The following is a 27,331-nucleotide window of genomic DNA, read 5'->3' as shown; positions in this document are numbered from 1 at the left end:
GATTGCCACCTCGCCCTGCGCCGCGCGCCCTCCGCCGGCGCCAACACCTGTCAACTCTGCGCGCTCCCAGGTTCTTGGAGACGCCGAGTGAGGAGCCGCCCTGACCGACCTGCCCCCCTCCGCACTGCACCCCTGACCCACCCCGCACCCTCCCTTTCTGCATCCTCGCACCCACACCCCTCGCGGTTCCAGGGGGCGGCGGCCCCGGGCGGAGCGCTTTCGCGTGCAGCTACCACTCCAGGTAGGAGCGGAGCGGGCATTCCTGCGCCTAGGGGCCCGCACCCTCGGAAACGCCTTGGGCACCGAGCCCGGGCGGTTTTAGAGGGGAGGGACGCGGCGTTTTTCCCTCTCGGTGGGATGCAAGGGCGGGTTTGCTGTCTGGCACCGTTGCTGTCAGGGTGCAAGAGGCTACAAAGTCTGGGCGCAGGAGATGGGTAGAGGGGGCCGAGGAAGGGCCGCAGGGGGCCGGGAGAGCATTGGGCTGCTGCGGAGAGGAACTTGCCTGCTCGGTTGCTCACAAAGGCAGAGAAGACCCAGCCCGCGGGCGCTTCTTTTGCCTCCTTTAAATTCCAGAGAGGCTGATTCTTTCCCCCAAAGTCTCTTCACCCACCTGCATGCTCAAATACCAGAGTTTCCCCCATAAACTTATGTTTGAGAGTTTGGGTTCATGGAACAGCCGTGGTCACAAAGGTAAAAAAAATAAAAATAAAAATAAAAGAGAACAAGAATTTCAGAAGGTGAATGCTTTCGAACTTGACATCTGTCTTCTAAGAGACTTGATTTTAATATCTTTGACGCTTCCGTTGTGCTTTTAGGCAATTGTGTTTAAAACAACAGCAACAACAACAACAAAACCTTTTCCTGTATGTACCATTAATGGGGGGGGATGAATTGAATGAAGGATATTGGGCGAAGAAGATCAAGAGAATGGACCCTTTAAACAACAAAAAACATACTTAGTTGCTATAGTAACTTGAACTACAGAAACTTGTTGAAAATGTGGAGTTTGATGTGTTTTTGAAATGGATTTTTCTAAAGATTTTTTTCAGATATTTTTATATCAGATTACTACTGAACCCATTCTCTGAAGTTGTTTGAAAGGACAGGCAAAAGAATGAATAAATTAATGGGTATTTTAAAATTTTCAGAATAGTCATTTATGAAACACTTAACGTGAATAAATAATTCTAGACGAGTAACTTAGTTCTAAAACTCAAATACAGCCCTACTCTTTGTAAATGATTTGACAGTTACTGAGTTAAGATATACACGACAAGGTTAATTTTAAATTTAAAGCATGTATGAAACACACAAGGATTATGATTCCATTTGTTAAACTACATTTCCATTTTTTTTTCTGTTTCTTGCAAACTCAAAATAATGTTAAATTGTTAAATAGAAGTAGGATAATGTAGTGGACACTTATTGGTACCTGCCCGTTTCACGTGTGGTTTCAGGGTTGTACTCTTTCTGTGAGTGGCACAGGATCTCGCATGAGCCAGCTGGTTTATTCCTGGCTGCCTACATGTGCATAGTGCTTAACTGATTTATAATGCATCCCTGTATTTTCTTCAGAGGTCTTAATGAAGTAGCCAGCTGCAGAAGAATCTGGATCATTAGATAAAAATGGCTTTCCATGTGGAAGGACTGATAGCTATCATCGTGTTCTACCTTCTAATTTTGCTGGTTGGAATATGGGCTGCCTGGAGAACCAAAAACAGTGGCAGTGCAGAAGAGCGCAGCGAAGCCATCATAGTTGGTGGCCGAGATATTGGTTTATTGGTTGGTGGATTTACCATGACAGGTACGTTCAGACGCCGCCGGCTCCATGCAGTCCTCCCTTCCTTGGCATCTGTGAGTGTGCAACGTGTGGCTTCAGAGTGACAAAGCAAATGTTGCTCTTTGTCCTTTGGGGATTCTTTATGTTCACTAGTTATATATTTTTTAAAATAATTTTCTATTCATTTAAAACCTAAAAATAAATTGGTTTCAACTCAGTAGTACTTGAACAAAAATGATTTTATAATAAATCACTGGACTGAATAGCCATGAAACAAATCTTTGCTCTCTGGGCAGTTGAGCGGGTGGAAACAGAGTAAAAACAAAGAGGTGGGGGAATGGGAAGCTGTCCTAGTATTACAAGCTATGTATCTGCTAATTAATGTGATAGGCAGCATCTCAATGTGTCCAGTAATACATGTATAAAGTTGTGACTTTGAGATTTAAATAAGTGTCAATGAATACCAACTAGTGATGGTTTTTAATCTGCATAAATAAATTTGGGGGGTGATAATATTCCCAGTTGAGTGATTCCCTGTTTTGAAACCTAATTCTTTCATTTAATAACTAACTCCGCACAGGAAGACAATCACATGTTATGACTCCACAGCACTAATAAAGAGATTTCATGAACCTTGTTATAAAAGGGAAAAGCTAGGGCGTGCCCTCATAGGAATCCCCAGGCCACCATCTGTAGTCATCTCTCATTCAAACCTTCTTTATGTTATCAGGAGCTGCTAACAGTTTGCACTAAGGTGGTTCTGTTTAAAGGGTGATTTGTTCCTTTTTTATATTCTTCTTGGTCATTGAAAATAATTCTGAAAAACATCAACTTAAAATTATATGTTTAATATTTAATACAGTTGCACTAACAACACATATTTCATTATAGAGTCTTAGAGTTTTTAAATATTTGCAACATAGCAAGAACTCTGAGTGTTCATTGGAAAAATATCCCATGGGAAATTATATCAAGTGATGCCCAATTTCAGTCCCGAAGTGCAATTTAAAATGATTCACCATGTATATCAGATAGTTTATCAAACCAGTCTAGGGAGAGGCCATTCATGTTCTGAACCCCTTGACTTTGGCAATCTGAAACTTAGAGTGTTCATTGTGAGCCATCACTTTTATCTTTCAGACACTGACATTTTATCTTTGTTTAACTCTTCACCCACTGTACGTGGATTCATTTGGTCTTTATAACAGCATTATGATGAGCATCTGGGGTTAAGTGGAGATCCCGGGTTACAAGGTTAACAAGGTCCAGGGCTGGAGCCAGAACCAAACACAGGTCTCCGGTGGCCATGGCTGGTGACCACCCCATGCTGTGCCACATGCAGCCCTGTAACTAGTTTCACTTTATTTCTTTCAAAAAGTGCACAGTTTGTAAACACTGTAGAAAGAATAAGAAAGCTGCTGTATATCAAAATGTTTGTTTATTGAAAATAATTATAGCCCTCTATTATTACCATTTAATATTCTGTTTAATATCATCATAAAAATAATATTTTATATTTTGTTTTTACCATTTAGAAATTTTTTTTTCAACCTAATAAGCTATTAAAAGGTACGGAAAATATTTGAATGATGCTATTTTTTATAAAGGGCCTTGATCTTCCTCAGTTTGTAAAACGTATTTTTTCTTTCTCAGAACTCAAAATAACCTTAGTCAATATCATAATTCATTTAAAATCTGAACCATACTACCTAACCTTGTCAGATTGATTGACTTGGATATATTTTATAAAGAATAGAGATAAAAAATGTTGATTCTTTTAAAAATGAATATAGTTTAAGAGTTTATGTTCTCACTCATGGATCTGACACAAAATATACAAACAAGGAGAGCAAATACTGTTATAGAAGAGACTAAATTCATTTATAAAGGGGACTTTTAAATCTTAGTAAGTAGCCAAGCCCTCACTTCTATATCACAATAGTTGCAATGATTCAGGCACCAATTTTCTTTTTGGACAAGGGACAGTAGACTTACACAATGACAAATGATCACTAATGAGCTTTGTGCTTGTAAGACCATCAGACCATTTACTTTATGCAGTAAAACATTGACGTGTTAGCAATTCCAGTTGCCTAGTAGAAAGATAAAGTCTCAAGTTTTCTGCCTGTAAGAATTCATTTCTTCAGGTCATGGTTACACACATAGTGAAAAAAAAAGCCGTTTTTAAAACTTCAGCAGGGCTTAGAATAAGAAAACAAATAATGCCATTTGTTATTTTTGTTATTTGTTAACACTGAATGTAAAAGCTACTGCAAAGGTGGGAGTGATTGCTAAATATGTATTTGTCTCCAGGATTTTGTATATAAACTTTTCATTTAAATGTACTTAAAATTCCTATGTAGGAAAATCTTTTTATGTCAATCCTAAGACTTCCTCTTCTTTGCTTTGTATTAGATTAAAAGCCAGATAAATTTTGGCATAAACACAATAGAAACACATCCCAGGTAGTTTTGTATAGATATTATTTCATTTATTTACATTCTAACTGAGATTTTGGAAAATTCATCAGAGTTAAATTTTATTCCTAATGGGATGATGCAATCTAGAATTCAGCCTCATATCTGATAAATTTTTATTACCGACCTGTGACCATCATAACTTTACACAAATTCTGTATAAGGATGGTTTAGAATATTTTGACTCTACTGTAACCTCAAAAAGGTGTAAACTGCAAAGATTTAGTGTTCTCTTCAACATTAGTTTTTCAGCAAGGATTCAATATTATACTGTTTCCTCAGAGAAAATGGTGCTAGTATTACATTGCCTATTCAGAGAAAAGTATTAATCTGTAGATCATTCTTGGCTCAAACCTGTTAAGTCAAAATTTATTTTCTTTGGTTCTTTGACCTCCTTCCCTCAGCTATTGTGCTACAGAAATTTTATTTATCTGAATAAGACATTTTTTGTTACTTCTTGTCAAATAGTAAATATCTTACTAAAAGAGCCATATTAAAATATAGAATTGCAAGTATGTATACAATTCACATTTTACCTTCTTCTGAGTGCTAGGTAATCTAGGCCTTAAGGTAACATTTAAATTCACTTTGGACACCTTGTAGTAGAAGTGTCATCTCGATCCTCTCTTCACTCCTAATAATTTAAGGTAGTAAGTACAACTTAGTGGTGATGGAGATAAGATTTACAAGCTCTGATATCCCCAGAGTGTTCAAGAAAAGACTCTATTAGTGAAAAGCACATTTCCACATACATACACTCACCTACATACATGCATGTGTACACACATGCATGTACACACACACACTACTCCGTGAGGACAGTATAAAAAAATCAATACAATTAAAATGGAAGGGCCTTGAAATAAAGAAATTTTACCCCATGACCTCAGACTATATTATATATAATACCATGAAAATAGTGCTGACTCAATGCATTTAGAAAACATCTAGGGCAGCACTATCCAATAGAAATATAATATGAGCCACAAACATAATGTTAAATTTTCTACAAACCTCTAAAAACAAAAAGAAATAGATAAATTAATGTTAATAATATAACTTATGTAATGCAATTCATTCAACATGTTTTCATTTCAACATGTGATTAATGAAAGAAAAAACATTTGAAATCTGGTGTTTATTTTATATTCCTAAAACAACTCAATCTAGGCTAGTCACATTTCGGGTGCTCAGTAACTTCTCGTAGCCACTGGTTTGGCAGGCAGATGTAGGTATAACAGGTGAGACAGTATCACTCCCTCACTTTTCATTCTGTTTCAGCTACCTGGGTCGGAGGAGGGTATATCAATGGCACAGCTGAAGCAGTTTATGTACCAGGTTATGGCCTAGCTTGGGCTCAGGCACCAATCGGATATTCTCTTAGTCTGATTTTAGGTAAGTGAAAGTGCAAATCTCAGTGACTCACTCAGTAAAGTATACAGAACAAGAGTATAAATAACAAGTGGAATAACAAGTCAAACACTCTGAATAACCTTTGTAAAAAAAAAAAAATGTCCCCAGAGATCTTTAAGGAGCCATTACTAGAAATTGGTAAGTAGCAGAACACTAATGCTTAGATTATTTGATCTCTTGGTTATGGAATATATTCTAAAAATCCTTTGATCTTGTGGCTATCAGTACAGTGAATTTCTTACCATAATCATGTTTTATTTCTTTCAAAACAAGTATGGATATATCATTAAAAATGAATCAACTTGAAATGTACCTGTATTTCTTTTAGCAAGTCAAATGAATAAGAGGTCAAAGGTATTATATAACAGAAGGTACCTCATTTTTTGGGCACTCAAAAGGCTCTTATTGAATCTGTGCTTATTCAAAACCTCTAAATGCTATGTTGAGTGATAGAAATGCATTGAGGCATTTAAGTGAGCAATGTGCTGGTTCATGTTTTTCAATTCACATACCTCAATAGGATCCACTTGTCCTTTGGACACATACAATGGTAAGTGTACTAAATAAATTATATTAGATTGTTAAACCTCATATTTATGGCAGGTTGGTACTGTTTGCAGGCTTGTTCCTCAATCCATACAGGTGTTCTGAAAAATGCATTTCCCTTGAGAAATGGCAGCATAGTAAGAGACTATTATATTACATTTTTTTATTTTCTCCTAAACAGTTGCTTAATTTTTAGGTGGCCTGTTCTTTGCAAAACCTATGCGTTCAAAGGGGTATGTGACCATGTTAGACCCGTTTCAGCAGATCTATGGAAAACGCATGGGCGGACTCCTGTTTATTCCTGCACTGATGGGAGAAATGTTCTGGGCTGCAGCAATTTTCTCTGCTTTGGGTAAGGACCAGCTGCGTTGTTCTAGCTGCATCTCTGTAGTTAACTAAACATCAGACACACAACCTTACTTTCTTCAGCCTTGGCTTCTGAGGACATTTTTATTAAAACCATATACTGAACCGTATTTATATGCAAAAAGGCTTAATGGAAATTCTACGTTTACTTGCAATATGGTGGCAGAGGTTAAATAAAACCTCAACTACACTTTCTATACTTGAATTGCCTCGTTAGACCAATAACCATGAATTATAATGATCAATTTGCTTTTATGAGTCATATATGAGTTTGAACAAAGAATAATGAATTAAGCATAGCTAAAAAGTGCAGTTTACTGAAAATAAATGTTTAAAACAAGGATTCATGAACCAGGGGTTAGTGAGAATACTAATATATATTTTTGGTGTTGAATAAATTTAAATAAATGATTTATATCTTAATTTCTTCCAATAAGTGATCTTTCTGCAAACTGAGAACTTTTTACCTCCCATTGTTCTTCCTCTAATAACTGCCATGTTAATTGGCGTAAACACAAATATAAAACTATCTAAACTCCTGAGACAACAGTGTTGCATGTTATTTTAAAAGCACTAATATTTTTAGAGATGTTGACTTTTTAAATAAAATGTCTAATTAAAAACATACATAAAACAGAGTCAGTTCCAGCAGTCAATAACATTCCTAGAGAAGTGAGATATCACCAGCCCTCTGCTGACAGAATAGGTAAATAATGTAAGTCACCCAGCAAAACTACAAACTTGAAATATTTCAATAAATTGATATTATAAAGTTCAACGTTATGGTTTAGTAGTGGAAAAATTAAGTATGATAGTATGCAACAAGAATTTCCCCTTCAGTTTAAATGTCTTCTCAGTGACTTACATGAGAAAGCTTGCCCATGCCTTAGCGTCTCCTCAGCTCCAATCTACCCTTAGAGACACAGGCTTAGATGTGTACTACATGGGGCCAGTTGAGAATGTGGGACCTGACTGAGGCTGTTGAGGCAGCTGGGAGATGGAAGCTCCCCATAAAGGTGTGCACTGCCCCGCCTTCAGCACATCCAATTTCATCCCGCAGGTTAGTCAGGATTTTTTTGATTCCCAACTATAAAACAGAGTGACTGTTGCAGAAACAAGAGTATTTGATCGTTGTAAAATACAGTAAGAACTAGGTGGGGGCCAGGCGCGGTGGCTCATGCCTGTAATCCCAGCACTTTGGGAGGCTGAGGCGGGCGGATCACGAGGTCAGGAGTTGGAGACCATCCTGGCCATCATAGTGAAACCCCGTCTCTACTAAAAATACAAAAAATTAGCCAGGCGTGGTGGCGGGCGCCTGTAGTCCCAGCTACTTAGGAAGCTGAGGCAGGAGAATGGCGTGAACCCGGGAGGCGGAGCTTGCAGTGAGCTGAGATCGTGCCACTGCACTCCAGCCTGGGCGACAGCGCGAGACTCTGTCTCAAAAAAAAAAAAAAAAACAAAAAAAACAACTAGGTGGAAAATGCTGCACTTCTCTGGTGCTGGATAATAATACTCCACACCCACTGCTGCTCTTGTGTTCTAATGATATTACGTGTAAAACTACACCTCCCTTTCCACCTGACTCTCATTACCTGAGTTGCAATGGGGGCTTGTTTGCCATTGTTTTCAACACCAAAAAATGTTAATTTTAAGAACAAATTACCTGCTGAGGTATCAAAAAAGGAGTGGGCTGACTATATAACAAAATACAAAACGTTCACTCATTGAATAAAGATCAACTTGTATAACACAGCTCTGAAGAAATAATAGAATTAATAAGCAAACACTTCTAAAGTATTTTGGAAATATAAAATATAGTAACGAAACTGTGAACTTTGTTATAATTAGTTTTGTATATATGTGTGTCTATGTTTGTGCCTGTATTACAATATACAGTCAGCTTAAGGATGTAGGTGCATTCTGAGAGATGCATCAGCAGGCAATTTTGATGTTGTGCTAACATAGGGTGTCTTTACACAAACCGAGTTGGTAGCGCCTACTACACACACAGGCTATATAGTATAGTCTATTGCTCTTAGGCTACAAACCTGTGCAACATGTTACTGCACTGAATACTATAGGCAATTGTAATACAATAGCTATAATGTCACTAAGCAATAGGACTTTTTCAGCTTCATTATGATTTTATGAGAATTTATGTATTTGTGGTTCATCATTGATGGTAACATTATTACGTAATGCATGACTACATATGTAAAATATGTTATTGTGTGTATCTTTCTAAACACTCACATGTATCAAACAACATATATAAAAATATTGCTGCTATTGCTTGAACTCTTTGGGAGAGAGAGAGAGAGTGTGTGTGTGTGTGTGAAGTTACTTACTGGGTACTATGCACATTATTTGGGTAATGAAAGCACTGAAAGTCTAAACTTCACCACTATGCAGTATACCCAGGTAACATCATTGTTGCACCTGTAATCTTTAAATTTGCACAAATAAAAAGTAATAGTTGGACTTAATTAAAATTTAGTGTTTATTACAAATAATTTGGTATATTCAAGAATATATAAGATCTATTACCACGTTACTGTGTATGTGTATAGTTCACCATTGAAACATAGGAGAATCTTAAACTGTCTTGGTAGAAATTGACATCTTACAACTTTTTGAAGAAATGTGTATTTATACTTCTAACAGCTCAAGTTCAGTGGATTTTCATAACTTTGCAGTATACTTATTTTATAGCTTCATGAGTAGACTAATATTTCCTAGCATACCTCAAAGTATCACTTTGTTTTACTTACTACAATTGATTTAATTATTCAGAAAATATTTTAGAGAAAATTTTATCTCAATTTTTTTTTTTTTATTTTTTTATTTTTTGAGACGGAGTCTCGCTCTGTCACCCAGGCTGGAGTGCAGTGGCGCGCTCTCGGCTCACTGCAAGCTCCGCCTCCCGGGTTCACGCCATCCTCCTGCCTCAGCCTCTCCGAGTAGCTGGGACTACAGGCGCCCGCCACCACGCCCGGCTAATTTTTTGTATTTTTAGTAGAGACGGGGTTTCACCGTGGTCTCGATCTCCTGACCTCGTGATCCGCCCGCCTCGGCCTCCCAAAGTGCTGGGATTACAAGCGTGAGCCACCGCGCCCGGCCTCTCCAACTTCTTACTAGATTTTTCTTTTTAATGGATCTTTACTCTGGAAAATAATTTTATTTTATCACCATAGCAAAAGCACTGAAAAATATTTCTTACTGATGTTTTGGATCAACACATCTTATATTGAGATAATGTAGTTTCATCTCCAGTGGGTTGCATATACTACTAGCGTGCCGATTGAGGAATGGGGGTAGCTTGTAAGACAACTCAGCTGGCTGCAACTGATGATACACAAAATCATAGATCCATTACATGTATGCATTTAATAATGTGACATGTAAACTGTATAGTTTTGAGAACAATAGGGAAAGGGCTAGTAAAGCAACAAGTGAATTATGAACTGTCAGTCCAAGAACCACAGCGGCCCAAACTGGTCATACCTCAATATGTTCAGTGGAACTACAGGGACCAACAAACACAATAGACAATGTTATAAAGAGAAGCATAAATTTGATTTCTAAGAGAAGTTTAAAATTTTGATGATGAAAATTACTTAAAAATATGATATTCAAATCTTAGGCTCTTCAGTATATTGGTATTCTAGGAGCAGGACTGGTATGTTCTACCAATTAAATAAAAGAAGAGTGATCTGTCGCAAATTAAAGAGGGAGAGATTGATTCATAACATTTACCAATTTGATAATTTGTTCCTACAAATGTTTCTCAATTCTTTGCTGCCTTAACCATTTGTTAGCTATCAAAGGCTAGTAGGGGGCAGAGTAAATGCAAAATGGCAAATGAATGTTAATTGTAAAATGTGGAAATGGGTGATCATGTTTCTCAGAAAGCCTTGTGTTTTTCATAGGTGTGACTAACGTATTTCATATACAGTTATGTGCCATGTAATGACATTTTGGTCAATGATGGACTGCATATATGACAGTGGTCCCATAAGATTATAATAGCATATTTTTACTGTTACTTTCTCTATGTTTAGATATGATGTTTAGATATTAAAATAGTTACCATCATGTTACACTTGCCTACAGTGTTCAGTACAGTAACAATCTGTATGAGTTTGTAGCCCAGGAGCAATAGGCCATACCATGTAGCCTAGGTGTGTAGTAGGTTATACCATCAAGATTTGTGAGTGAGTACATACTGTGAAGTTGCACAACAGTAAAATCACCTAACAACACATTTCTCAGAGCACATCCCTATTGTTAAGCAACACATGGCTGTATTTGATTGAGTCAGAGTTCCAGATAGTGAAATTATTTTGAGTTCTTGTAATGTAATTAAATTTCTCAGTAATTCAGGGTCTTCCATAACCATACCATGGATCTGTGTGTCCTCCAAATAAATAAGTTAGCAAACCAGTAATTTCAGAAAGCAAAAGTACGTATCTCACTGAGTTTATTAAGATATACAAATTTCAATATAAAAATTAACTTTAGGTGTTATCATCCACTGCATTTCATATGACAGAGAGAAAAATGTTGTTTATCACTGAACTTTCACTATGTCCTTATACAAAGAGCAGAATCTGTCTGGGCACCTTGACCACAGCACTCTCTTGTTTGTTTCAGGAGCCACCATCAGCGTAATCATCGATGTAGATGTGCACATTTCTGTCATCATCTCTGCACTCATTGCCACTCTGTACACGCTGGTGGGAGGGCTCTATTCTGTGGCCTACACTGATGTCGTTCAGCTCTTTTGCATTTTTGTAGGGCTGGTAAGTGGGAGCACTCAAGATTCTCCTCCTTTTTTTCTGTAAAAGGTAATGTATTTTATAATAACATTAAAAATGAGTAGAAATGTTATTTTCCCTCATAAGTAATACATACTAAGTCACATATATGAAATTTCAAATTTCTCCATAAATTAATTAGATGAAAAACTCGTCATTTTGATAAAATTTGACAGAAAAGTGTGTTCTCCATTGGATTGTTAGAAAGGCCTAGGTCTTTCTTTCCTTAATGCCTAGATTTGATGGAAACTTATGCATGATGTCCTTTTAGTGTTTAAGGCAATCCATTTTCCTCGGCAGAGATAACAAAATTCAAACCTTAGTGGCAACCTGTACAAGTCTCCCTTTACGTTAGTTGGTGAATCCTAAGAATGCTCATAAGACATAGAAATGATCCCATTGGAAAACTGTAGATTTCAAATATTAATCATCACTATTTGTGGTCTAAAAACAAAGAAAATTCTCAATTATATAAGGCACCAGAAAGATTTATTATCTATTGTTTTTATTATAATTATGAGACATGAGTATTATTAGTATTATTAGCACTATATTAAAAGCACTTTTGTGTGTCTGAACATATTTTAGTCAATGTTGAAGAAATGTGAAGAGTACAGTTATGCATATAATATTCAATACCTAAGATGTATCAAAAGAAGTATAAAAACTGGTGTGTCCATGCTGGGCTAGGGTTATCACGGGTTCACGTACATTATCTCATCATACACATATATTATCCCAGTTGTAGATTCTGTAGGGGCAGTGCCCTTCTGCAAAGGCCACAGACAGAGCAAGCTAACACTAGAGATCATGATTCATTTTCCCAAGGATGGTTAAGTACTCTTGATTCTCCTCATCTTTATTTATTTATCTTACAATGTAAAGCATTTCATTATATTTTACTTTTGACACTAGACACTTAGAAACTAAAAATGAAGAAGTAATCTCATGCCCTTCTCTCCTTTTTATAAATTTTCCAGCATCTCTAATAATATCCTAGAGGAAAAATTTTAAAAAACAGACTACAATTAGATGTGCAGTTTAACTATAAATTTACATCTGCTAGCGAAGATTTTAGTATTTTCTCTTTTTCTCCTTAGACATTTTATTTGCATTTCGTGGAATTTCATCCATTCATATTGTAACTGAATATGAGAATATCTAATTTGCTCAAGGACTCCTACTATTTTGTATTTAAATTACCAAAATTAAGTGGACCGTGCTGAAATTCTGATTTTTCCTTAGCATCAACATAAACTTCCAGAAATAAAACAGGGAACGTAGAAATAAATCCCTCTTCGGAATGTCAGGAGCCAGGTTGGTTTGGCAATGACAGCTCTCATAACTGATGCACTAGGTATTCCAAGAAACACAACCCCAGGGAATGAACCTATTATTGATGATATATGTGATTTCTCATTGCTTTGTATGAGACTAGAACTTAAAACCCACGGGTGCATAAATCAAGTATACAAGTGTAAAGATGACAGTGCAAATATGTTAGAATATTTTTTCTGCCACAAAATGTAGCCAAATTGATAAGGAAAGAAGTTCTGTTGGTCACTAGATAAGGCCCTATTGAATTGGCTGAATAAAAGACTAAATAATGTTGTTTTCCAAACTTTAATTGCTGTATGAGCATACATAATTAATCAACTTACCCCTTAGACCATCTTCTTTTTTCAAATTCTCTGTTATTGATTTTATCATCACCCCTGGAGCTCCAAAACTGTAAACTTGAGGTTTTTCTTTTCATTTTCCCTCTCTCTGACCTTTCTCTCCTTCTTGTAAGGGTTGCTGACTCGCTCTTCATAATCCTTTTTAGTACCAATATTTTTTCATTTCCAATGTCACTGCTTTACTTCTGGCCTTCATCTAGGTGGAATTGAAATCGCCTACCACTGTCCCTGACTCTTCCTTTTCGCTAAACTCACTATTAATGTCTACGTTATTAAATTTCAGAATACATTCCACTGAAAACTTTTTAAGACTTAAAAGAATTTTTTCTAGCTTCCAGTTGCCTGCAAAAACAAAATACAAATCCTTTAGCTTGCAATTTGAGTTTTCTCCACACATCCATCTTTATCTCTCCAATTTCCCCGAGCTACTCCCTTGCCAGCAAAGCCTGTCACCAACAGACGTGGGTGTGAGTGTACACACACACACACACACACCCCATATATTCTTCTACTCTTTGACTTGCTCCGTCTAAACATCTCTTCCTTCAATTCTTTATTCTTCTACCTGCTAGTATTGGGCCCATCTTTGAAGGGTTATATGTCACCCATATATTTCTCAATCACATATTTTCTTATTACTTTAATGAATGGATATCTTATCTTTCCCTTAAGGAATGGATATCTTTCCCTAATTCACAGAAAACATAGAAGTGTGTGTGTGTGTCTACACACACTTTTATATGGATATATATTTCAAATACAATTTTTTAAAAAATTTTATTTTATTTTGTTTATTATTATCATTTGTAGATACCAGGTCTCACTGTATTTCCCAGGCTGGTCTTGAACTCCTGGACTCAAGCAATCCTCTAACATTGGCTACACAAAGTGCTAGGATTATAGGCATGAGCCACTGTGCCTGGCCATTTTTTTTTTTTTTTTTTTTTGATAAAGGATCTGGCTCTGTCACCCAGGCTGGGGTGCAGTGGCTCTATTACCACTTACTGCAGCCTCTGTCTCTCAGGTTAAAGCAATCCTCCCACCTCAGCCTCCTGAGTAGCTGGGACTACAAGTGTACACCATCACATCCAGCTGATTTTTGTATTTTTTGTAGAGATGGGGTTTCACCAAGTTGCCCAGTCTGGTCTAGAACTCCTGAGCTCAAGCAATCCACCCAGTTAGGCCTCCCAAAGTGCTGGGATTACAGGCCTGAGCCACAGTGCTCGGCACCTTTTTTTTTTTTTTTAAATACAATTCTTTTTTTTTTTTTTTTTTTTGAGATGGAGTCTTGCTCTGTTGCCCAGGCTGGCGTGCAATGTCCAATCTTGGCTCACTGCAACCTCTGCCTCCAAGGTTCAAGCAATTCTCCTGCCTCAGCCTCCCAAGCAGCTGAGAAATACAATTCTTTATTAGAACTCAAGTTTGTCTTATCCAACATTTAACAGAAGAGGAAAACAAAAACAATCCACATCCCTCCCCTCCTCCCCCCACCCACACACAAGGGGATATATATCTCAATAGCTACCTATTTACGTGTGTGTGTGTGTGTGTGCGTGTGTGTGTGTGTGTGTGTATAGATAGATGACAGGTAGGCAGATGGATACATAGATAGATAGATTGACAGATATTTCAAATATAATATTTTCTTCCTAGAGATTTTATGTTGCTGCTGCTATAGTTTGTATGACATCGCATAATCAAGCATAGAAATAGTCAATGTGTTATTTTAATTTATCTAAATCAGTATTTTATGGTGCCCAACAAAAAACAGAGAACATGATTGCCAGTCCTTCTCTGTCTGAACTAGAGGAACTACTGAGCTGTGCAGTGTGTGAGGTGTATAAATCTTGCATATATCAGACAGTTGAAAACCATCGCCTAGGGCTCCAGTGTCACTTTCTGTTGCAGTGGATCAGCGTCCCCTTTGCATTGTCACATCCTGCAGTCGCCGACATCGGGTTCACTGCTGTGCATGCCAAATACCAAAAGCCGTGGCTGGGAACTGTTGACTCATCTGAAGTCTACTCTTGGCTTGATAGTTTTCTGTTGTTGGTAAGTAATGCTCTTACCTGAGGAATGTGATCTAATTGTTCCTAAAATCAAATTTATTTTCACGATTTTCATATTCATAGTAAAAAATGTGCTTGTGGGCTCATGGCGATTTCTGAATTGAGGACTCTCTATTGGGAGGGTGGAGCCAGGGCCGGACTATCATGGCTGGCAGTGTCAGGGTGAAGGACAAATGAGGCCCTAAGGGGACAGTATGAGGTGTTCTGTGTGGTGTGTCCTCATTTCCGTTGTGATGTAAGTCAAGGAATAACATGCCCTACCCCCAGGACTTTCCCCAACCTGAAGGCAAAACCTCGTAAAAGCTTTATTTTGTGTTTTGAATTAGGGCATGAAACCTAACTTATGAAATAAGTCTCTCATTCACTCTTGAATTACAGAGTAAGTGAATTAGTAGTGCTAGAGGCCCTAAGTGAGGCGGGTTGGAAAGGGACGTGTCACTCAGGAAAGATGCCAAGAGAGAAGCCCTCAGGATCCAGAGGAAGCTTGAAAACGGGCAGAACTTTGAGGCAAAGGTGCAGGCACTTTGAGGAGGACACGGAAGAGATAATGGCTGATCCCATTGAGGCAAGAGGGAACAACCAGAAGAACTGACCAGATTTTACAACTGTGCTAATTAGAGGAGTTAGGCCTGAAAATAACACACTGTATTTGATTTCAATGTAAGAAATCGATTATGGCAGAGTGTGGTGGCTCACCCTGCTAATCTCAGCCCTTTGGGAGTCTGAGGTGGAAGCCTCACTTTGAGGCCAGGGGTTTGAGAACAGCCTGGACAACATAGCAGGACCCCATCTCTACAAAAAACAAAATCTTCTTAAAAAAAGAAATGATTACTTTTTCTATTAAGCTTAAAGGGAAATTGGTTATTTTTGTTTTCTCTGTAGAAGGTTGGCAATATTGTATGACTTTGTATTACGGCACATGGCTGAATTTTAGCATTACCTCAACACTCAAAGTGACTGTGTCTTTTCCAGTAAAAAAATGGAAAATATGGCAAAAATATGTTTCCAGTAGTGGACTGGAGGGCTTCTTTGCCTAAGGATTGTTGAGAAATCTGTTAGCTCTCTTTTTTCTGGAATGGCTTAAAATCATGAACTGAAGGAGTAAGAGTAAATACGTATATGTAACTACACCTACATGGTAGATGTGCTTATGGTTACATCATAGAGAGGATCAGACTTAGAACAATTAATCACTTTGTCAATAATCACATCATTGTCTGAGTTAGAGATTGATATAGAATATTAAGTCCTCAAAATCCTTTCCTCTACACCACACTTTAGTCTTCAGACTATTCATCTCTGAGACATTATATAAAGTGATGGCTAAATTTCTTCCAGCTCTAAAAAATTATATGACTTAGTCATATTCATGATTCAAATTATAAGACAAGTTAAAATGAAATAGTGCATGTTGAATAAATGAATGAGCTATAGAAATCAGCCTTGAAATGTTGCATCGATGGTCTTGATCTTCCAGTTGTCTCTCCTACATCCCCTACATGAAGATGACTTGTCAAGTCCTGCTAATGATCCTGTCAGTGTATCTCCTGGTCACACTTGGAGACACACTGTCCCCATGTTTGCTCTCTATTAGGTAGACTGCATTCCTTACCTGGTCTACTATGATAACCCCCACTCATCTCCCTGATGGCAGCCTGCCCACCTCTTACTCCCCCATGCCCACTTTCCATATTACTACCTACTTTAGTCAGTTTGGGCTGTTGTTACAATTTGCCATAGACTGGGTGATGTATAAACAGCAGAATATAATTTTTATAATTCTGGAGGCTGGAAATCTGAGACCAGGGTACCAGCATGGGTTCTAAAGACGGCAGTATTCCAGGTTGCAGACTGTACACTTCTCGTTGTGCCCTCACATGGTGGAAAGAGGGTGAGAGAGCTCTCTGACCTCTTCTTAAAAGGGACCTAATCCCATAATGAGGGCTCCACCCTCATGACCTGATTATTTCCCAAAGGCCCCACCTCTGAATATTATCATGTTGGGATTAGAGTTTCAACATATGAATTTTAGGAGGACAAATACTCAGTCTATTGTATCATGAGAGCTTCTGTTTCTAGATGAAGTCAGACTTTACCCTACTTAAAAACTTCTGATGACCTAAATGTCCAGGGTGATGAATATGTAATTTATGATGTATCAATCCATTCAAGTCATTGACATGCAAGATATTAATGATATATTGATAAAACAGGTCACAAAATGAAAGGAAAAAGTTTTGGAAGAATATAGACTTGAGGAATGGGGTTATGAATTTTCAAATTTTTTCCTTTAATTACTTTTGAACATATATGGCTTTTATAAGAAGGAGATTGTTATTGTATCTATGTAACAGACACTCTGCTTCGCCCAGGTGAGACCATGATAAGACAGACATCCCCAGAACCCAGAGCCCAATGAGAGAGACAGACAGTTAATGAAACTTCAATGCATTGTGCTATGGCAAGCTCATTTATCAATTCATTCATTCGTTCATGTGACCAATATTTATTGAATATTGACTTTATGCCAGAAACAGAAGTAGCAGTAATCTAGCCAAAAGTATGTTTCCAGCTTCTCTTCCAACCACTCCCTCACTCACTGACCTCTCATCATACCAAATACCCAGTGGTCTCAGCCGCCTGGTCGTGTCATTATTTTCTTTTTTCCTATTAGTTTCTCTCTCAGGTACTCTCTTCTCCCTCCATCTCCACCTGTGGAAATGCTCTCAAAGCCTATGAACAATCTGCACTTCATTTCTGCAAGTTTTCCTGTTAACATGCAGCTACACTTTGTCTCTTCTTACCACCTCTTTCTCATCCCAAATAATTAATGGTTTATCATTTTAATTCCCATACAGACCTCTTTATATCATGCAACAAATTGCATTATAGTTTAAACATTTTTGATTGTATATGCTCAATAAGAAATTTAAGCACATTCCAATATAGGTATGTATATCTATCAGTTGCTTATATATTCTGTACTAATGTATGATGTAAATCATTTAATAAAAGCAACCATACAATATTTAGGTACAAAGTAAAATGAATATACATAGAAGTTCTAGTATTTTATTTGATGCCGGCTGTATTGCCTTGAGCACTCTGCAATGCTCACTGTGGAAAACACCACATACATTGACTCTCATACTAGAAAGTAAGTTCCAGGGAAAGAACCATGCCTTATTCATGTTTGTGCTCTTACAGCCATTACATTGCCTGGCACGTGATTGGAGTGTATAAATATTTTTGGGTTGCATTGATTCAGGTTAAGTGTCATACTTTCAAAATCTTAATTATCTTTTGAGAATATTTTATGATGGTTAGAACCACCAGATGATAACAAATTGAAGGCCTCTAGGGTAGTTTAAAAGCAGTTCAAAATAGGTAAATTAATGAAAAGAAATAATTGCTCTATGTAATTATAGAGAAAAAGAACTTGAGGAAATTCTGTATAATTGAAAGTTGATGATACATTGTCTTAGTTCAGTTGAGTAACAAAGCATCATAAACGGAGTGGCTTATACACAACACAGATTTATTTTTCACAGTTTTTCACATGGCTGGGAAGCCCAAGATCAAGGTGCCGGCAGATTCACTGCCTGGTGAGGATTCACATCCTCATAGAAGGCACCTTCTTGCTGCCTCCTCACATGGTGGAAGGAAAAAAACTCCTTTCACTCTCTTTTATAAGGAATCCACCCTCATGGGCTAATCATCTCCCAAAGTTGCCAACTTGATACCTAATACCATCACCTTGGGGATCAAAATTTCAATGTATGAATTTAGGGGGAAAATAAACATCAGATCATAGCAAACATAAGTTGTACTTATGCCTATTCTAAATATGATTGCAATAAAACTCTTTAAAAAAATAGATGTTTGCCTCTAACTCACTCTCCATCCTTGTGTTTCCCCACACAGATGCTGGGTGGAATCCCATGGCAAGCGTACTTCCAGAGGGTTCTCTCTTCATCCTCAGCCACCTATGCTCAAGTGCTGTCCTTCCTGGCAGCTTTCGGGTGCCTGGTGATGGCTGTCCCAGCCATACTCATTGGGGCCATTGGAGCATCAACAGGTAAATCTCTTGCAGCTTCACCATATGTGCCAGTTAGTTTACCAATCCCCATCCAGACACCCTTCTGTCCCACTTCCCTCTTACCTCCACATAGTGAATTCTTTCTCATCACATTCATATCTATATATTTGTTATAGCATTCAGTAAATTGTATTATAGTTCAGCAGCCTCCAATTTTTGTTTGTTTGTTTGTTTTAGTAGAGACGGGGTTTCACCATGTTGGTCAGGCTGGTCTCAAACTCCTGACCTCAGGTGATCCACCTGCCTCAGTCTCCCAAAGTGCTGGGATTATAGGTGTGAGCTACTGTGCCCAGCCTCCAATTTTTTTGATTGCTCACTCCACTATGAAACATTGGTGAGCACACCCTCCTCCCAGTTTTGGTGTATTTATCCATTGTTTATATGCACTCCTGTCAGCAGTGGATCTCAACCAAGGTGCATGCTCACATCAGCTGGGGAATGGTGGGGGGATCTTTTAAAAATACAGATATCTGGCCTACTTCACAGGAATTTTATTTTAATAACTGAAGACAAAGATGGGCACTAGTGTTCTTTTAAAACCCCTAGGTGAGTTGAGAGCCAGAGTTGAGAGTCACAGTCAGAGAACTTTACCTGTCATCCTCATGACCTCCCTAAAGATCACTTTGAACTTGAGCTTTCTGCTCTACATCTTTAGCAGTTTTTAATTAGGAGTTTTCTTTCTTGAAGAAAGCGATGAATAAGTGTTTGGGTCAAGACAAACTAAGAAACAAAGTCACTTAGAGAATAACTTACTAAAAAATGGTTTTGAAAAAAAAGCATTATGAAATGTTTATCTCCCTGTTAGCCTCTATGTAGAACATGTTCAAAAGCTCACCTTTAATTTAATTAAATATATTAATTACTGCTGACCATTATGTTCCTGTGCTGTAACTTTTAGGAGCACTCAATGAAAATACATCATGTTAATCTAAATTCGAAAGCGTCTTCTAGGTAGAGGTAATAAAATGATTAAAGTTCACCTTTTGCCCTGTTGTATTTTGTAAGGTGATCCAGGGTGATGTTCCTACAGCAACTTTGACTTTCAATTAGTAGAGTCTTTTATTGGATTGTTTAACTTTTAGGAGAGCAGTCCTGGTTCATAGTGTACACTCTCCATTCCAGTTGCTCTTCCAGGAGACAAACACTTCAAAAGATGTAAAGATGACTGACAAAGGTGGTATGTAGTGTTTGTCTTTGAAAAAAAAAGACAGTATTTCTCTCACAAGCAGAAAACATATATGGACATGTGTGTGTCTGTGTGTGTGTGTCTCTGTGTGTGTGTGTGTGTGTTTATTGTAAGAACAGAGGCTAACAGAAACAGCATTAAGTCTATTTTTTCTTGGATTAGATACACATTCCTGTTTGTTATTTCTGTTAATCATAACATCTCAGTTAAGGCCACAAAGATGGCTGCATGTAAGCAGACTTTGGTCACAATTGTAATAGAAAATGAGGGAAGAAAAAATGGTAGGATCCAAAGAGAACAATTCCTATTTGGTCCAATGATCATGATATTAAAAAAGTTCAGCAAATAAAAAGCCGACTATGCTAATGAACATTTAAGGACTCCATAGTTCTTCAACACATGCTACAACTAACCAGTAAAGAAGCTATGTATTCAAAGATAAATCAGTTTCAAGTCTTCTTACCCTACCCACAACCAAAACTTCCTGAAAATTTCAGCCACATGACTGTACTTTTTATTCAATAAAAAGGGACTGTTCTTAATCTAGTGAAATTCTGTGCAATGTGGAAATAGGAGAAAAGTAATGCTGAGGCAGCTTCAAAACCAAGTTTATATACAGAGAGATGATGGCTGAGAATAGCCCTAGTATTGTCTTTCTTCATTTACACATGAATAACTGAGCCTTAAAGAAGAAACAGTGAGTGTCCTACTACATTTCCAAGTGGTTGAAAGAATACTCTAGAATTCCGTTTATGAGAGTTTGTTTTCTATGATTCTAGGCAATGTAACACCATCATTGCAGAAAGGAAATATATATCTTACCACCAGTGTCTGTGCAGGCATTGTGAATGACACTGATTATATCCAATACCCTTTAGAAGCCAGGAGATATAAGACATTTCCACTTGACCAGCACATGGACTTCACATCAGACTAATGTACATGATTCTGAGTTTATTTCAAAACAACCTAGTAAATAGGATGACCCCAGATGGATAAAGAACATTTGGTTCTTTGGTGGTTGTAATGGTTGTTGATTCTGTTCAACAGACTGGAACCAGACTGCATATGGGCTTCCAGATCCCAAGACTACAGAAGAGGCAGACATGATTTTACCAATTGTTCTGCAGTATCTCTGCCCTGTGTATATTTCTTTCTTTGGTCTTGGTGCTGTTTCTGCTGCTGTTATGTCATCAGCAGATTCTTCCATCTTGTCAGCAAGTTCCATGTTTGCACGGAACATCTACCAGCTTTCCTTCAGACAAAATGTAAGAAGAGTTTCTTTCAACCTGTCATTTACTAGCATTGCTCTTGCTGCTGCTGATGTTGTATTTGTTGTATATACAGTATTATATATTTATTAATATTCTATGTTAAATCTGACTGTACTTTAAGCATATGAGATTAAATAACAAGTTATACCTATGCTGAATGGATGCTATCGATACATGTTCTTATTCATGTCAATACTAAAGGGAACAAATCAATATAATTATTTCCCAAGAGGTACAGTCACACGGCTATCGTTTAACCTTCTTGTCTTTCTGCTGAAAGAGTAATGAAACCTAAACTATCCAGCAAAACTTTTAGTATAATTAAATTCTCTGTGACACTGGAGAATCTTGGTGGAAGCAGGGCATGGTAAGTTGTTCGAGACATATTTTTGTAACTTCTGAACTGCTTTATACTTGCACTCCCAAGTCCACCTTTGCAGGAAGGTATCCTCTCAATTTGATTTTCTTTATTGAATCAAAGTGGCTGCAAAACAGCATGCTTCTTCTTTGATTAAAGCTTTGCCTCTCTCTAGGTTTTATTTAACAAAACAATCCCAGTGTTTTTGCTTTTGCTTTGTTTTGTTTTGATTTGATTTGATTTTTTTAATTAACCAAAGGAACTCCTTGGACAAGGCATTTTCCTTTTTGTTTTTGATTTTACTTTAAGTTCTGGGATACTTGTGCAGAACGTGCAGGTTTGTTACATAAGTATATGTGTGCCATGGTGGTTTGCTGCACCTATTGACCCATCCTCTAAGTTCCTTCCTTGCACCGCCCACCCCGCCCCCCAACAGGCCCCAGTGTGTGTTGCTCCCTCCCTGTGTCCATGTGTTCTCATTGTTCAACTCCCACTTATGAGTGAGAACATGCGGTGTTTGGTTTTCTGTTCCTGTGCTAGTTTGCTGAGGATGATGGCTTCCACCTTCATCCATGTCTCTGCAAAGGAATGATCTTATTTCTTTTTACGGCCACATAGTATTCCATGCTGTACCTGTGCCACATTTTCTTTATCCAGTCTATCACTGATGGGCATTTGGGTTGGTTCCATGACTTTGCTATTGTAAATAGTGCTGCAATAAACATACGTGTGCATGTGTCTTTTCAAGAGCACCAGAAGATGGTTAGCTTTAAGGATGGTAGCACTTCCACAAAGAGATAAACCACATAAGAACTCTTCCCTAATATGTAAAGTGAGGAAATCCTCCCTTGCTTTATTATACCTCTCTGACACCATGTTAGCTCATCCTGCCTTTCCCCCTATGCATTCAGGAAAAGGCTCAGGTGGCCTGTGTGTCATGCATCTGGTACACAGAAACCCCTCCCAAAGGTCCACCCAGGAAGTCACCTTGATTATTTGCTTTGGGTGCTGTAGCTGTAGTTGGGTTTTCCCATAGATTGAGCCATTTGAACCAGGGGAATTCTTTAGACCAGTTTTGAAGCAAAAAATATGTCTCATCCTTTGCCTAAATAAGCCAAGACACTGTGCAAAAAGCTGACACTGTGGCAATTTCTTACAGGCTTCGGACAAAGAAATCGTTTGGGTCATGCGAATCACAGTGTTTGTGTTTGGAGCATCTGCAACAGCCATGGCCTTGCTGACGAAGACTGTGTATGGGCTCTGGTACCTCAGTTCTGACCTTGTTTACATCGTTATCTTCCCCCAGCTGCTTTGTGTACTCTTTGTTAAGGGAACCAACACCTATGGGGCTGTGGCAGGTTATGTTTCTGGCCTCTTCCTGAGAATAACTGGAGGGGAGCCATATCTGTATCTTCAGCCCTTGATCTTCTACCCTGGCTATTACCCTGATGATAATGGTATATATAATCAGAAATTCCCATTTAAAACACTTGCCATGGTTACTTCATTCTTAACCAACATTTGCATCTCTTGTCTAGCCAAATATCTGTTTGAAAGTGGAACCTTGCCACCTAAATTAGATGTATTTGATGCTGTTGTTGCAAGACACAGTGAAGAAAACATGGATAAGACAATTCTTGTCAAAAATGAAAATATTAAATTAGATGAACTTGCACTTGTGAAGCCGCGACAGAGCATGACCCTCAGCTCAACTTTCACCAATAAAGAGGCCTTCCTTGATGTTGATTCCAGTCCAGAAGGGTCTGGGACTGAAGATAATTTACAGTGACCTCATCTAAATAAAATACTGCTTTCGCAAACAGAACACTATAATAGGGTAGTTCTGGAGAGATGGTATGCAGCATACAAAAATATATTAAAAATATAAACAATGTTCAGGATGGTAAAAATTCATATAAAGTGCAATTGCACAAATACAAGCCAAGCTAGAAGGAAGCACCTATGAAAGCAACAACTTTGTTTCTCATCCATAGTAGTATTGATTTTGATGCTAGATAGTTTTGCTAGGTATAAAAAATAAGTAAAGTTCCACTTAGAGAACAAAGGGCCAAATAGAGTTTTTATATTTGTTATGATAAAAGGAAGTAGATGTGAAAAAGCCTAAGAAAAAGGAAACTGGATAGTTTTGATACAAACTTTGTTTGCTAATGCACTGATGAGTCTAGTTTCATTATGGCACTGAAGCTATGAGAATAACTTCAGTAACTCCCTTGAATGGTGCAATGAATTAACCAGCTGATTTTTCTTAGTGTGATGATTAACCCCTTCTTTCATGTTCTGAGCTATAACATTTGCTGAATATGCAATTTGTTATTCTTTTATTAATGGCATGTAATATTCTGAGCACTGGCAAAGAAAACACACAAAAAATTATGTATTGGCATTTATTTATGTGCAAGGTGATAGGAAAACAGAATCCATCTTTGTAGAAGAGCACTGGGCTAATTTGTATGTTTCCATAGCTACTATATGCATAAACAAGAGTACCTGAAGGATTATTAAGAAACCTTAAAGCAATAAGTTCATTAAACAGAAAGTAATGGGAAGAACAGTACATTTTTATCTTTATCTCAAGTATATAAAGTTTTGCCCCATGATAAAATAAGTAATATCTAAATTAATACATAAGTTAATATTAGAAGTGAAATTGGGCCTTATGTAAGGAGAAGTAGCTACACAGCATCTATTATGGTTAATGAGAGGCACACTGCTAAATTACATATATTTCATTGAATACTTATTATGGGAAGCCCCCACAACACCTCTTGATAGTAGTAAAATGAGAAAAAACAAACTCTACTAATTTTTAGATATTCATTAATAGGAAAGATTTAGTGTTACAGGATCTACTCTTTGGCACTTTTTCACATAAGCCAGTCTTAGAGACTAGACAAATAACTACTACAAAAAGTACATAGTGAATTTTAAAATGTAGAAGAAAGCAGAAAATAAAATCAGTCCTAAACTGAAGAAGCCATCGATTTTAACATTTGATGTCTAGCTAACATTAATGAGATTGGTCATTAAATACTATTTTGCTCCTTTTCTGCTGTTACACATACACACTCATACACGTGTGTGTGTGTATTGATTTGTGTCCATTTCAAGTGTTTTCACACCAGTCACACATTATAGAAATAACTGGAGCCATGTCTACAAAAGCAAAGTGAAGTGATGAGCTGAAAAGAGATCAGGGAATCTGATCCCATAAAGAAAGTCAGTCTGAATTGTTGAAACTAAAGCACTTCTTTTTCAAAAATACTTCTTTTTTGCAACTCATGAACAAAAGGAAGTTAACTTAGTGTTTAGCATTAAGAATAAAAGTTGTATCTTGACCCTAGAATTCCTTTTATAAGATTTAATTGTAATTGTCTCAAAGCATCAAATAATACATCTTTATCATTAAACATGAATTTAATGTCTAGGATAATTTTTAAAAGAGGAAATTAAATAATTTTACATGTCTCATATTTTCAGTGCTTTATCAAAGTTTGATGGTGAATATTACATTGCATTCAAAATCTTCACTGCATATCATATATATCTAAATGAAAAGAGAATTACTTTTATTCATCTATTTTCTCAGAATCTATTCAGTACCCTATGGAGTACATGGAAGGAGTATATATTTGGAACCAGTAAGTATGGGAGTCCACGATTCTCAGGTATTGATTGAAAAAAGAGAAAGGGGCAAGAAATTCATTAAAGAAAAACCACAGATACTAAATTTGACACATAAAAGTAATTAATTGCTGGAGACTACAATTCCTGGCAAACACCATTATTCCAGATGCACCATGCTCCCCAGCATGCTACCTGAACGGTGGATTTTATCCATCCTGTCACCCTGAGCATCTGTCTCAACCTGCTGAGGCATAGACTTCCACCATGTGCATCAGGAAACACCTCACTCATACTGTCATATAATGCAACAGGGAGGCATAGTCTCTCTATAGGTCTCTTTACATTGTACCATTCTGTTGGGCAACAATTGTCCCAACAACCACACTTAAATCCAGTGGGGGAAAAAGGGTTAACAGTAAAAATTTCTTCCATGTAATTCAATTTCTCACAATAGACGGAAACGGGGAAAATGTTTGCCCTGTTCAAAATACTAAAACTAGATAATTTAAATAATTTAAGCCAATAAATGATATTATATTGTATTTAACCCCTTATTCCTCACCTACCCTCAAAGTAGGTATATAAAAGACTAGTTTGTTATTAATCCACAAATGTGCTAAATGTTAGCAACATGATTTTCAAGTACAAAAAAGTTTAAGATTGCAAGGAAGGAAACAGTGGTCACAAGGTCTTTACTTATGCACATTTGTGCATGAATTTCCACCCAATTTCCAAGACAGTTGTATCACAAAGCTGTGAAATGTGCAAGAGTATACTTTGTACCCATCATGTGCTCTGTTTTGACATAATGAGTAACGCAGACATTTACGTGTCCTTCTAGCTTCAATCAGTAGACCTGATTTTCAAAATCTGCTCTCAAATGAAAATAAAATAAACAAAACATTTAGACAATGGCTATATTAACCTTGGAAGGCAATATCTGTGGATAAAACATTAGAAGAAAACATATATTTTATTTTCATACTTTTGATATGATTGTAACATATTTATTGAGTAATTTAAATGCTTCTTTTTCCCACCCATATTCAAATCAGCAAGCTTGTAGCTGGACTGCAATATCAACAACAAGTTGTTTCCAACACTTAGCATCAAAATACAGCTTCACTGATACACTTACAAGTAATGAATTTTATGTGAATATGAAATGAATATAAGCTTAAAATAAGTGAATCTAATAAAATGGCTATTCCTCTTTTTACTTGGAAATAATAAATTAACATTATATTTTAAACATAAATTATGATTTCTTTTTCTGTTTTAGCCTTCATGTAAATTTACACTGGTATGATGTATAATTTATTGTAAGTTTGCTACTTCATAGACAGATGCATATAATGGTTCTAGAACATATATTTTTGTCTGTCAAATTATTATATAAAATTATGCTTAAAATAAGTATATTTGCAACTGTGTAAATGCTTTAAGTGTAACAGCAAAGTATTAAATTGTGCTGGTCAATTTAGGATATCACTGTCTAAATTTGGCTTTTGGGGGCCCTCTCTTAAACTAAATATATATGGTGCCTCAAGACAATTATGCGGTGAAATCAAAATAAACCATCTCATTACTGGAGGATAGGCAAATGCCAAGTGGAAATGCTG

General features: G+C 37.1%; 1 protein-coding gene across 2 annotated transcripts; it reads left to right on the top strand.

Annotated features, from left to right (window-relative positions):
* Positions 1 to 26,967, top strand: SLC5A7 (solute carrier family 5 member 7). Of its 2 annotated transcripts, XM_032177376.2 has the most exons (9): positions 1 to 241; positions 1,576 to 1,804; positions 5,539 to 5,652; positions 6,413 to 6,568; positions 11,236 to 11,384; positions 14,987 to 15,130; positions 19,072 to 19,225; positions 21,483 to 21,700; positions 23,224 to 26,967. In XM_032177376.2, the coding sequence occupies exons 2-9, from the start codon at positions 1,627 to 1,629 to the stop codon at positions 23,851 to 23,853; spliced, it is 1,743 nt and encodes a 580-aa protein (XP_032033267.1). In that variant the 5' UTR covers positions 1 to 241; positions 1,576 to 1,626; the 3' UTR covers positions 23,854 to 26,967. The 2 variants fall into 2 exon arrangements, with proteins under 2 accessions (XP_032033267.1, XP_032033269.1); XM_032177378.2 differs by lacking the exon at positions 1,576 to 1,804.
* Positions 26,968 to 27,331: the final 364 nt, after the last annotated feature.

Source organism: Hylobates moloch, unplaced genomic scaffold, assembly GCF_009828535.3.
Source record: "Hylobates moloch isolate HMO894 unplaced genomic scaffold, HMol_V3 SCAFFOLD_15, whole genome shotgun sequence".
Taxonomy (NCBI): Eukaryota; Metazoa; Chordata; class Mammalia; order Primates; family Hylobatidae; genus Hylobates; species Hylobates moloch.
Note: the sequence above shows the minus strand (reverse complement) of the source record. Positions and strands in the feature narration are given on the sequence as shown.